Below are 14088 nucleotides of genomic sequence, written 5' to 3'. Positions count from 1 at the left end.
TTTTCGAAAGATACGTATGAATGCTGCCAGCATTGCTGCAGAGGTTGAAGGGGTGGGGGGGTCAGCCTGTCAAACTGCACCAAATTGGTCTGCATGGCTTTTGTCCCAGAAGGAAGCCTCTTCTAAAGATGATGCACAAGAAAGCCCGCAAGACAAGCAGACTAAGGACATGGATTGATGAAACCATGTCCTGTGGTCTGATGGGACCAAGATAAACTTATTTGGTTCAGATGGTGTCAAATGCGTGTGGCAGCAACCAGGTGAGGAGTACAAAGACAAGTATGTCTTGCCTACAGTCAGGGCCGGAGTGGGACTCATTTTTATCCCTGGAGTTTCATGCCTTAGACCGGCCCACTTTAGTTCAGGACTGACTATATTAAAATAATGTAATTAAAACCTCAGAATATAAGTTTGCAATGGCTGCAGACATGGTACACAAGAGAATGCAGGGCTGCGGACATGGTACAGTAGAATGCAGGGCTGCGGACATGGTACAGGAAAATGCGGGGCTGAGGGCATGGTAGAGGGAAATATGGGGCTGCTGGCATGGTACAGGGGGCTGCGGGCATGGTACAGAGAAATGCGGGGCTGCGGGCATGGTACAGGGGAAAGCGGGGCTGCAGGCATGGTACAGGGGAATGCAGAGCTGCTGGCATACTACAGGAGATGCAATGCTGCTGCCCGCAGCACTGCATTTCTTGTAGTATGCCTGCAGCCCCGCATAATGGCAGGTAGTGCGGCTGTGGAGGAATCTCCCCTGTTCTTGAGGCGCTATAGATTTAAAATGACACCGCCCAGCGCCAACACGTCATTCCGTATGCACTGCCACTCGGGAAAGCTCGTATACCTTCGGCTATTCCCGGGAATAGCCAAACGTGTATGGCCTTTTCCAAGCGGTGGCGGCGGCACATGGAAAAATGGTCAAACACTCATAAACCTTGTGGACAGCCTTCCCAGAAGAGTTGAACTTGTTATAGCTACAAAGGGTGGGCCAACACAATATTGAACCCTACGGACGAAGACTGGGATGCCATTAAAATTCATGTGCGTGTAAAGGCAGGTGTCCCAATACTTTTGGTAATATAGTGAATATTTAAATCAGGGATTATCTGCAAAGTTCACCAATATCCAATGCAAATAGAACCAATAAGTGAGCTAATCATGCAACATGCAAAATACAAAGTGATGAGAATAATTCATAAAACAGCAGCACTCACAGATATCTGAACACTTAAATATCTAAATTCAATATATACAGTACAAACAATGGGGTTGATTTACAAAAGGCAAATCCACTGTGCACTGCAAGTGCACTTGGAAGTGCAGTCACTGTAGACCTGAGTGGAAGATCTGAAATGAGGAGAAGCTCTGCTGATTTCTATCATCCAATCGTGTGCAAGCAAAAATGCTGGTTTTTTTTTTTCCCTTGCGTGTCCTCCTCAGATCTACAGTGACTGCATGTCCACGGCACTTGTAGTGCAGAGTGGATTTGCCATTAGTAAATAAACCCAAAGTGTTGTGCTGTTAGAAATACATTCCGAATTATATACTGCATGTGACCAGCAAAACCAACTGGGAACAGTGACATTTTGGCACCGGGCGGCGCTATTTGTAAATCTAAGACAACCCAGTGGAACGGCCCTCGGACCTACTGGCCCACCGGGAGAAGTCCGGTTCTCCTGATTAGCCAATCCAGGCCTGCCTACAGTCAAGCATGGTGTTGGAGGTGTCATGGTCTGGGGCTGCATGAGTGCTGCCGGGACTGGGGAGCTACAGTTCATTGATGGAACCATGAATGCCAACATGTACTGTGACATACTGAAACAGAGCATGATCCCCTCCCTTCAGAGACTGGGCAACAGGGCAGTATTCCAATATGATAACGACCCCAAACACCTCCAAGATGACCACTGCCTTGCTGAAGAAGCTGAGGGTAAAGGTGATGGACTGGCCAAGCATTTCTCCAGACCTAAAGCCTATTGAGCATCTGTGGGGCATCCTCAAACAGAAGGTGGAGGAGCGCAAGGTCTCTACCATCCACCAGCTCTGTGATGTCATCATGGAGGAGTGGAAGAGGACTCCAGTGAAGCTCTGGTGAACTGCATGCCCAAGGGGGTTAAAGCAGTGCTGGAAAATAATGGGGGCCACACAAAATACTGACACTTTGGGCCCAATTTGAACACTTAGAGGTGTACTCACTTTTGTTGCCAGCAGTTTAGACATTAATGGCTGTGTGTTAAGTTATTTTGAGGGGAAAAAAAATTTACACTGTTATACAAGCTGTACACTCACTACTTTACATTGTAGTAGCAAAGTGTAATTTCTTCAATGTTGTCACATGAAAAGATACAAAAAAATATAATAAAATATTTACAAGAATGTGAGGGTGTACTCACTTTTGTGAGATACTGTGTCTGTGTGTGTGTGTGTATATATATATATATATATATATATATATATATATATATATATATATATATATACAGCCACTGCTCAAAAAAATTAAAGGAACACTTTGAGAACACATCAGATTTCAATGGGGAAAAATATCATGCTGCTGGAAATCTATACTGATATGGACTGGGTAATGTGTTAGGAAGGAAAGGATGCCACATAGTTTGATGGAAATGAAAGTTATCACCCTACAGAGGGCTGACATCAAAGACACCCTAAAAAATCAAAGTGAAAAAATATTGCAGCAGGCTAGTTGATTTTGCTGAAATTTAATTGTAGCAATTTAAAATGGTACTCAGTAGTATGTATGGCCCCCATGTGCTTGTATGCATGCCTGGCAATGTCGAGGCATGCTCCTAATAAGAAGATGGATGTATCCTGGGGTATTTCCTCCCAGATCTGGACCAGGGCATCACTGAGCTCCTGAACAGACTGAGGTCGACCCTGGTGGCGTTGGATGGACCGAAACATAATATTGGATCTAGGGCAGGCGAGTGTGGGGCCATTCAATGGTATCAATTTCTTTATCCTTCAGGAACTGGCTGTATACTCATGCCACATTGTTGTGCACCAGGAGGAACCCAGGACCCGCTGCACCAGTGTAGGGTCTGACAATCAGTCCAAGGATTTTATCCCGATATCTAATGGCAGTCAGGGTGCCATTGTGCAGCCTGTAGAGGTCTGTGCCTCCCTTTATGGATATACCTCCCCAGACCATCACTGACCCACCACCAAACCGGTCATGCTGAATGATGTTACAGGCAGCATAACGTTCTCCACGTCTTCTCCAGACCCTTTCACGTCTGTCACATGTGCTCAGGGTGAAACTGCTCTCATCTGTGAAACGCACAGGGCACCAGTGGAGGACCTTCCAATTCTGGTGATCAATGGCAAATACCAATCGAGCTCCACAGTGCTGGGCAGTGGCCACAGGGCCCACTAGAGGACATCGGGCCATCAGGCCACCCTCATGAAGTCTGTTTCTGATTGTTTGGTCAGAGACATTCACGCCAGTGGCCTGCTGGAGGTCATTTTGTAGGGCTCTGGCAGTGCTCATCCTGTTCTCCCTTGCACAAAGGAGCAGATACCGGTCCTGCTGATGACTATCTACGTCCCTGTCCAGCTCTCCTAGAGTATCTGCCAGTCTCCTGGAATCTCCTCCATGCTCTTGAGACTGTGCTGGGAGACACAGCAACCCTTCTGGCAATGGCACGTATTGATGTGCCATCCTGGAGGAGTCGGGCTGCCTGTGCAACCTCTATAGGGTCCAGGTATGGCCTCATGCTACCAGTAGTGACACTGATCCTAGCCAAATGCTAAACTAGTGAAAAACAGTCATAAAAGATGAGTAGGGAAAAAAATGCCAGTGGCCTCTACCTGTAAAACCATTCCTATTTTGGAGGTCATCTAATTGTTGCCCATCTAGTGCACCAAAGCAGCTGAAACTGATTAACAACCCCCTCTGCTACTTAACTGACCACATCAATATCCCAAAGTTGAATTTACTTGATGCTGCACTCTGATTAAAAAGTGTTCCTTTAATTTTTTGAGCAGTGTATATAAATGTTTTTGGGATTCTTCTAAGTAATTTTCTAGCAAAAATAAAGAAGTCAGAATTGACCCGGGTGGAAAGTAGTTAAAGAATAACATTGGCCAAAGTATTGCAATCTGTGTCTATTTTGTTTAGGCATACATTTTTTTGTTAAAATGTTTTTTAGATTTAAAGCGGTAGTATCATCATTTTGACAACTTTGCATAATATAAATCTTCAGTGTCCGTATTATATTACTAACCTTTTACCCTGCCTGTCACTTCAGCCGTTCTCCTTCTATTTACAGTGCTCCAGTCAATTACGTCACTCGCGCATGCTCAGTGTAACATTATTTTCCGGTAAGATAATGATCTTGCCGGAATAATGCAGGGTCTATTGCGGGGCTGCGTCATTTCCTCTGCTAGACATCAGCCCCGTGCACCCGCGAGACTCCGACCTTCCCCCATTAAGTACACGAAAGTGTACTGTTTCACTATTATCAGATCGTGGGAAAGGGGGGGGGGAGCAATTGTGCATAAGGACTACAGTGGACAGCCTCCTATTGGCTGTCCAAATGGTGAATGAAACCAAAACGAGGCTTGGTTTCGGCGTCTACTGCGCATGCGCGGGATTTACGAACAATTCACATACTGTGGGCGGAAATACCGCACGGATGAGCAGCCAAAAACCACAGCAAGGATGGCAGCGCTCAACATCCCAAAAAACCGACCCAAAAAAATCAAATTATACAGGAAAGGAAAACTGCTAAATTGATTGCTTTCATTATATTTCATTGAACATTACATGTTAACGGTGTTGATTGAATTTTCAGATATGCAATGACTGAGTTTACTACCGCTTTAATATTTGTTCATATTTGGAGTACCATCTGCCAGGTGCAATTTAGTAGTATGTATTTAGATTTTTGTATTAATACTGCCACCTTCTGGAAATTTAACAGATGTGCTCATATTAATAGTTAAGAAAAGTACAGCGCCACTTAAATAAATATATAAACACAGATGTATAATAAATATACAATTTTAATATACATTAATAAGTGCAAATAAAGTGCCATAAATAAATATACAAGATTAACATTCCTATAGATTGAAATTGTATATGAAAAATGAGTAAACTCTTAAGATCACGGAAAATAGTGTAAAAAATTAATTAAAATTATTCAAAAACTTGTAAGAATCCCAATACATCAAACATGTAGAAAAATAAATATGTATATGAAGAATCCAGTGCCAAAAAAGCCTTGTGCAAAAATGCCAAAATGTGAATTGCAAAAGCCGGAAAGTGCTGGTGCTTGAAAGTGAAGCTTCTGAAATCAAATCCTCCACCACATAAAGATTGCCCGCTCACCTCACGTTCTGACCCCCTGTGTTACCAGCGGGTTCCCAAACAGGGATAAAATCCTGTGGATGGTGGTCAGCCAATATCCTGTAAATCTCGATCCTCCACACTCGCTGCGCTTAGGAATATCTTGCCTTCCTGTTGGCAGTCATCAGTACTACTGTATATTTGAGATTTATTGCTGAATAAACTTGGATGGGATGAAGGGAGCTGTGGGATGCTCCAGTAACACTAGGACAGTTCACTTTGTCACTACGTCTTAGAACAGTCCCTAGAAGCAAAGGCAATGGACAGCATTAGTGCTCTACAAAGATTGTCCTAGGCAAGTACTGGTGCTGGTGCACAAGGGATAGTAACAGCAAACAGTTACTTGGATCCTAGACTCCAGTCTTTACTTAAAATGTCCCTGGATACTTGGATACCCAATGCATCCTTCCAATATCAGCCAGACATCTTCAGACCAGACTCCCGACCCCCAGTGGGACCCCTTGACTAGCTCCAGATATTCTCAGAAAATCAGGCCCCCTGACTTAGCTAGACCTTGATAAGCTCTTATAATATTTCTACTTCTACTGAGTTGCCCTGAAGGGCAATAGCTCTTCAGGCTGGGCTCTTCTCCTCCTGGACAAGAACAGGGCAGCTCCAGACCTCAGACTATTTATGTAATCATCAACTACCTACTGTGCACCCACCCCCAGGGATTGGCAACATAAATATATTCAGGCTTCTGATCCACCTTTTCAGCCCACAGCATTCTGGAATCATCCAGGAGACGGGGGGAAACAATAAAAGCTGCAACCAGCGAAGTCTAGAACAGCCCAAAGCAATTACAAACTGCTCCACTGACTACAGAGTAACCAAAAGAACTACATTTACCTAACGAACCTAGCAACCTATCTAGGAGGGTGCTACATAAAAAGTAGGAAGGGGTGGCAGAGGGAATTGATTATAAGATTTATTGTCAAGTTAACGAAATCTTTCTGACACTACAAAATGTGGCCTAGGAAATTAGGCATCAACAATTTCTGTTCATGAAAGGGTTAACAGTCTACATAATTTATTTGAAATAGCGTGGCTAGCACAAGAAAGTTGAATGCTCAAAGTGAGTGAAAGGTGGCACTAAAATATTGCACAATGCTATCAGCAGTGTGGACTATGATATTACTACGTGATAACATGAGATAAAAGCTGAACAGTCTGTATAAAGGGCAGACCAAAGCATCCTATTTTCTATGTCACCAAATATTGCTCTACAGCTTTGTCTCTTATCATTCTTCATATCCATTGCATAATCAACGCAACATGGTTACAGTTATAGGCCATAAGATAAATATAAAAAAATATATATATATTTTTTTTTTTACACATTACAATACAAAACAAAGGAGGTGGACAGATTGATCTATAATGGAAGATAAGATACAGTGCCTCGCGAAAGGTCCCTCCTCTTCATTGGGTGAAACCGCTTTCCCTGGGGGCACCCGTGCATACTCCCTACCGAGTCCTGCTGCTGCGTCAATTGACACAGACAGCACATCGCTGGATCGGATCGGGCTCAGGTAAGGAAAAGGGAGGGGGGGGGGTGTCGGGGGCAGCTGCAGCACAGAAGGTTTCTCACCTTAACCACTTGCTGACCGCCTGCCGCCTTTTTACTGTGCCGGGGAGGCTCGGCTGCTTCCAGTCACGTAGTACTACATGACAGGAGTGCTTGCGGTTTCGGTGGCGCGCGCGCTGCCATATCCCGACCCCCGCTGTGTTTAGACACAGCTGGAGGCAGGCCGCGGGAGGAGCGCCGGCGATTGCCGCTGCTCTCCCGCAATCATCCAGGAAACTGAGAGAAGACCCGCCTGCTTATGTAAACAAAGCAGGCGGATCTTCTCTCAGACAGGCAGGGACAGATCAGCAGTTTCAGCTTAGCTACAACCCTGATCTGTCTGTGCCTGTCACAGAACCCCCCCCCCCCCACACACACACACACACAGTCAATAAGCATACAGGCATACATTTAACCCCTTGATCACCCCCAGTGTTAACCCCTTCTCTGCCAGTGTCATTTATACAGTAACAGTGCATATTATTTAGCACTGATTACTATATTAGTGTCACTGGTCCCCAAAAAGTGTCAAAAATGTCAGTTAGGGGTCCAATCTGTCCGCCGCAATGTTGCAGTCCCGCTAAAAATCGCACATTCCCCCATTACTAATATAAATAAATAAATAAATAAATAAAAAGTCTAAAAATCTTTCCCGTAGTTTGTAAACGCTACAACTATAAACCAATTAAAATCCGCTTTTTGGGATTTTTTTTTAACCAAAAATATGTATCAGAATACAAATTGGCCTAAACTGATAAAAAAATTTCATTTTTCAAATTTTTTTATTAGGAATGTTTTATAGCTAGCAGAAAGTAAAAAAAATATGGCATTTTTTTTTCAAAATTGTCGCTCTTTTTTTGTTTATAGCGCAAAATCTAAAAAACGCAGAGGTAATCAAATACCACCAAAAGAAAGCTCTATTTGTGGGGAAAAAAAAGGACATCGATTGTATTTGGGTACAGCGTCACACGACAGCGCAATTTTCCGTTAAAGTAACGCAGTGCCGAATCGCAAAAAATGGCCTGGTCATTAAGGGGGCAAATCCTTCTGGTCCAGAATGCATTAGGGTGAGAAACCTTAAAGCTTTAAAACCACTTTAGCGTGAGAATGCAGCCTGAATGTAACTTGAGATCTGGAAGTTCTAGTTGGAGAGGTAAATGCAATTACACAACTCAAGATCATATACAGTAGCTTGCACAGCTTGTTTGCAGGTACTGATGGCCTAATGATTAAAGGAATCGATAGGGAGGATTTGTAACAACCAACCCACAGAGAAGAGTTCATCTGAGTTTAGTCAGGACTGTTCATACCCAGTAACTGAGATACAAAGGAAGGACTGACCGTTCAGAGTCTCCAGGAGTCCTTCTTCTACTAAGGAGCAGGTAAGGATAATGGGGTTCTCTATGAGCAGTGATCACTCTGTACTCACTACTCCATCTTTATAGAAGTAGTACATTGAGTTCCTGATGTTTCTCAGTTTATCCCTTTAAGTGTGTCCATTCATTGTCTATTCATCCAGCCATGTGCATGGTCTCCATAGAATCCCTAGAAGAGGAATTGTAGTCTTTGTAATACTTTATCTTTATGTAGGCATGTGAAAGAGATCATCTCTACCTAACCCTATTATTGTATGAAGATGTGTTCCCATCTTTTTCATCCATACAAATTGTAATTATACATGGAAGGCGGACATGTCTGCTCATTTCATAGACCACCTCTGCTTTCTGCTTAGTAGGCTGCCCAGTAACTGTGCCTTGCTGCTCTTTATATCTTACTGTAGGTCCGGGGAGGGGAATGTAGGATGGAGGGCAGGAGGGCATTTGTCCCCCTACAACAAATATAAATGTAATCATTTAGGCTGGTGGCCCTAAGTGCAGATGCTCCCCCATTCAGACATCAGTCAAGTATTTGACTTGGCAAAGTCAGAATTAACTTTTTTTTCAGCTCTGGGGTGTTATGGGATCAAACAAAAGGAAAAGGAAGGAAATGCATAGAGGCCACCGATTCCCCATAGGGACAAAAGGATTCTTCTCTGCAGCATGCTGACTAGGGATGATCGAACTTTTGAAATGTTTGGTTCGACCAGAACACCTGAATTTCCTAAAAGTTCGGTTCGGATTCCAGGACCCCATTGAAATCAATGGGACCCGAACTTCTGGAATCAAAAAACACCATTTTGAAGCCCTAAAACCCAATAAATGCCCCTAAAAAGTGCCTAGGGTTCCGGGTCATGCCACAGGGACTATTAATCACACAAAAAAAAGTTCTTAAAAATTGTCATTTTTGATAGAGAGCCAATTATTGAAAAAATTATTGAAAAAAAAAATGAGATTTCTTTGGATTTAGTATCTGGGGGGTCTAAAAAGTGTACCTGTGAAGTTTCAGCTCTGTAGCATGTCCAGAACCAGAAATAAAAGGTCGTTTGTATTAGAATTAATATAGAACAGGGATATGGCTCCGCTATTTTCACACCTTGCCGGTTTTGTAGCAAGCGTTTTTTTGGGCATTTTTGGGGGGTCTTTGGAGGCAGGCATAACATCTGAACTTCTGTGTAGGGGGTATATATACACACACCCATGTATGTATATATACACATACACATATATAGGTGTGAAAGTAGCAGAAACCTATGGTTGCGCTAATGAAATAATTAACACCAATATGGCTTCTCTGCTATCACACCTATATGTGTGTATGTGTATAAATACATATAAGAGTGTGTGTATATATACCCCTATACAGAAGTTCAGATGTTTTGCCTGCCTCCAAAGACCCCAAAAAAATGCCCAAAAAAAACGCCTGCTGCAAAAATACACCTGGGCGTTTTTGTAGCTGGCGTTTTTTTGGGCATTTTTTGGGCGTCTTTTGAGGCAGGCATAACATCTGAACTTCTGTGTAGGGGTATATATACACACACCCATGTATGTATATATACACATACACATATATAGGTGTGAAAGTAGCAGAAACCTATGGTTGCGCTAATGAAATAATTAACACCCATATGGCTTCTCTGCTATCACACCTTTTTCCGATTCGGCACTGTGCAACTTTAACTGATAATTGCGCGGTCATGCAACGCCGTACCCAAACAAAATTATTTTTCCACAAACAGAGCTTTCTTTTGGTGGTATTTCATCACCTGTGCGATTTTTACTTTTTGCGCTATAAACAAAAAAAGAGCGACAATTTTGAAAAAATAACAATATTTTTCACATTTTTATATGAAATCCCCCCCCCCCCCCCAAAAAATGTAAAAATCTAAATTTTTAATCATTTTAGGCCAATTTGTTTTCTGCTACATATTTTTGATAAAAAAAATCGCAATAAGCGTATTTTGATTGGTTTGCGCAAAAGTTATTGCGTTTACTAACTAAGGGAAAGATTTATATCATTTTTGGTGGGTTTTTTTTTAACGAGTAATGGCGGCGATCTGCGATTTTTTTTTTTTTTTTTTTTTGCGGGACTGCGACATTGCGGCGGACAGATCGAACCCTTGACTGACATTTTTGACACTTTTGGGGGTACCAGTGACATTACTACAGTAATCAGTGCTATACATATGCACTGTTACTGTAAAAATGACACTGGCAGGGAAGGGGTTAATTTTATTGGAGAGGGAGTGGTTAATGTATGCCTGGTGCTTACTGATGTGTGGGGGGGGGGGGGGTGAATGCTGAACTCTGCAATCTGACCCTGCCTGTCACTTAGGAGATCCGCCCGCTTTGTTCACACAAGCGGGCGAATCTCCACACTTGATTCCCCGACGATCGGGGAAGAGCGGTGGTGATCACCGCCGCTCCTCCCCTGGCCCGACTCCCGCTGTGACTGGCCCGACTCCCTTTTCTCGCGGCTCCGAGAAAGGGGAGTGTCTGGCGACGTAGGTCTACGTCGCCAGACGATAACAAACCACTTTGCCACAGTAGCAGCTCAGTGAGGAGTGGTAAAGTGGTTAATGGTGCCAGGGGGTGCCATTACGTAACCGCGCAAGCGCCTGCCCGGCCGAGCTTGTACGAGCTTTCCAAGCCCGGCAGGCGTCGGAACGCCACATGCCCAGTTACGATGTCAGTCCACAACCATTTTTTTTACTGGCACCGGCTGCCCATAACGGGCATTTAACAGGCAGCCTGATTAAAGGACAGTTGCCGGGACAATGTAAATTACCCAGGACAGTCTCCTATTTGCCGGGACTGTCCCTGCAAAAACGGGAGGACAGTTGGCAAGTATGGGAGCTGGTGAGCTATATAAGGCTTAGCATCTGTCACTGTGGGATCCACTTTGATAATGGAATTATAAATGTGTTGGGTGTTTGTTCTCTGCATAAAGGCCACTGCCTCCCAATGGAAAGCAATGGCCCTTCTCTGCAGCATGCTGGCAGGTGATAGGCTTTTCTACATGTGAAGTGGCTGCTTTCTACAGAAAACAAACTCCTAAGCAGCCCATAAATTATACAATTTTCTTTTCTTCCACCTTTGGTGGAAGGAAGGAAATTTGCTTGATTCCCCCATTGAAACAACCAGTGTTGATGGGGGAATCCCTCCCACAGTGCTATTATGTTCTGACAGTGGGGAACGCAGCTCCATCTATGGCGTGCTTAAGACTTTGCACACCTTTCATTCAATGTATGCTGCTTAAAAAAATCAAAAGAACATTTTTTTATCAGAGTATAGCATCAAGTCAATTAAACTCCTGGGTTATTGATCTGGTCAGTTAAGTAGCAGAGGGGGTTGTTAATCAGTTTTAGCTGCTTTGGTGTTAATGAAATTAACAACAGGTGCACTAGATAGGCAACCATGACAAAACAGGAATGGTTTTACAGGTAGAGGTCACTGAAATTATTTTCCCTATTCATCTTTTCTGACTAGCTTTTATTCGTTTTGCATTTAGCTAGGGTCAGTGTCACTACTGGTAGCATGAGGCGATACCTGGGCCCTGTAGAGGTTGCACAGGCAGCCCAACTCCTCCAGGTTGGCACATCAATACGTACCATTGCCAGAAGGTTTTCTGTCTCCCCCAGCACAGTCTCAGGAGCATGGAGGAGATTCCAGGAGACAGGCAGTTACTCTAAGATCCTTAACCCATCAGCAGGACCGGTATCTGCTCCTTTGTACAAGGAGGAACAGGATGAGCACTGCCAGAGCCCTACAAAATGACCTCCAGGCCACTGGTGTGAATGTCTCCGACCAAACAATCAGAAACAGACTTCATGAGGGTGGCCTGAGGGCCTGACGTCCTCTAGTGTGCCCTGTACTCACTGCCAGTCACCGTGGAGCTCGATTGGCATTTGCCACTGAACACCAGAATTGGAAGGTCCGCCCCTGGCACCCTGTGCTTTTCACAGATGAGAGCAGGCTCACCCTGAGCACATGTGACAGACGTGAAAGGGTCTGGAGAAGCCACGGAGAACGTTATGCTGCCTGTAACATCGTTCAGCATGACTGGTATGGTGGTGGGTCAGTGATGGTCTGGGGAGGCATATCCATGGAGGGACGCACAGACCTCTACAGGCTGCACAATGGCACCCTGACTGCCTTTAATCACAAATAAAATCCAATCTTTGTCACTGGGAGTGTCCAGCCTAGAGAAGCGATAAGATAAGAGCCCTACAATTGGCTTCTGGTCTGATGGATTGATAAGATACCAAGAGTCCCTTCAGTCTTGCACAGTTGTACCGGCACCTTTCTTGGACTGAAATGGCTTCCTCTGATATCACTGCACACTGTTAGCTTCTCACAATGTGCATTAGAAGCTGCAGCAAGTCAGAATGAGCTCTCCTCATTACCTTGCTGGAGAAAATCCAGAATCATCTAGCCCAGTGATGGCCAACCTTGGCACCACAGATGCATGAGCATCAAGGGAAATGTAGTTCCAAAACATCTGGGGTGCCAAGGTTCGCCATCACTGATCTAGCTGTTTCCTCCCCAGCCTGACTGTCCCTCAACCACCTGTGTCAATAACTGGATTTCCTATGGAGAAAACCAATTCCCAAGGAAAGGAATTGATGAAAGGGGAACGGGACGTTGCGATACAAGGGAAAGTAATGGAAAATTGGATTTCCTGTCTTTCAATCATGGGGTCTCAGAATCACATGTGGGTGTTACCTAGGGTGGTCTGCATACATATCCAGGAATGCCCACTACTCCAAAATCAAACCCACCCATCAAGGCATTTTGATATTTTTAAAACTCTCCCAAGAGTCAAACCTCTGCTTGCAAGAGCTGAGGGCTCATGGGTAGAGTAAGGAGGTCGTTCTATGATGTTTTCAGGAAGCTATGTACAGCACCTTGCCGGCCCCTCCCTCCAGCCATGATCTGTTGCATTGCATTGATAAGTACAGAGACTCAGTGATAACATCACGGCACTGACCTCTCTCATAGACAATATCTACCTGTCTCTTCCAGGAAGATGGGATTCTCTGCAATCCTCCCTCTGTTGGTCACTGTCCTCGTCACCCTCCACTTTATCATATCATGGTGGAAACAGCGCAGACGGTACAGGTCACTGCCCCCCGGACCCGCCCCGATGCCTTTCCTAGGAACCCCAAAGTATATGGATCTGCGAATTGCCGATAAAAACTTTGCCTTGGTAAGTGACTTCTACAATCTAACCAGCGTCTATAGATACTGTACTCAGTGTTATTGAAAAATGTGTTTCGTGCACCTGATGAATATAAATCTCCATCTATAGCAGAAGACATGGACCGCTCCTCAGTGGGTTTCCAGTTGGGTTCCAGTGTCTAGTACAGGCATTTATAGTTGGCAACTTTTTAGGTAGCAAACCTTCATGCAGAAACAGCGATACCAGTTACAGGAGCATCTCATAAAATTAGAATATCATCAAAAAGTTTATTTCAGTAATTCAATTCAAAAAGTGAAACTCCAATATTTTATATAGATGCGTTACACACAGAGTGATATATTTCAAACATTTCTTTCTTTTAATTTTCATGATTATGGCTTACAGCGAGTGACACCCCAAAATTCAGTATCTCAGAAAATTTGAATCTTCCATAAGACCAATAAAAAAAAGGATTTTTGATACAGAAATGTTGGCTTAGTAAAAAGTCTGTCCATGTACAGTATAGTATGCACTCAATACTTGGTCGGGGCTCCTTTTGCATGAATTACTGCATCGATGCGGCGTGGCA

The 14088-nt window shown here is 43.9% G+C and overlaps 1 protein-coding gene across 1 annotated transcript in view; it reads left to right on the top strand.

Moving 5' to 3' along the window:
- Positions 1–13342: 13342 nt before the first annotated feature.
- The window catches only part of LOC309555532 (cytochrome P450 2C20-like), a 95302-nt gene continuing 94556 nt past the window's right edge, over positions 13343–14088 (top strand). The window contains exon 1 of the mRNA XM_082257599.1: positions 13343–13526. Within this exon, the coding sequence (XP_082113725.1) occupies positions 13347–13526 (180 nt within the window). The 5' untranslated portion in view covers positions 13343–13346. The remainder of the gene's footprint in view (positions 13527–14088) is intronic.

The sequence above is a fragment of the Pelophylax lessonae genome, assembly GCF_965119305.1.
Source record: "Pelophylax lessonae genome assembly, chromosome: 5".
NCBI lineage: Eukaryota > Metazoa > Chordata > Amphibia > Anura > Ranidae > Pelophylax > Pelophylax lessonae.
This window is presented reverse-complemented; position numbering and strand designations above follow the sequence as displayed.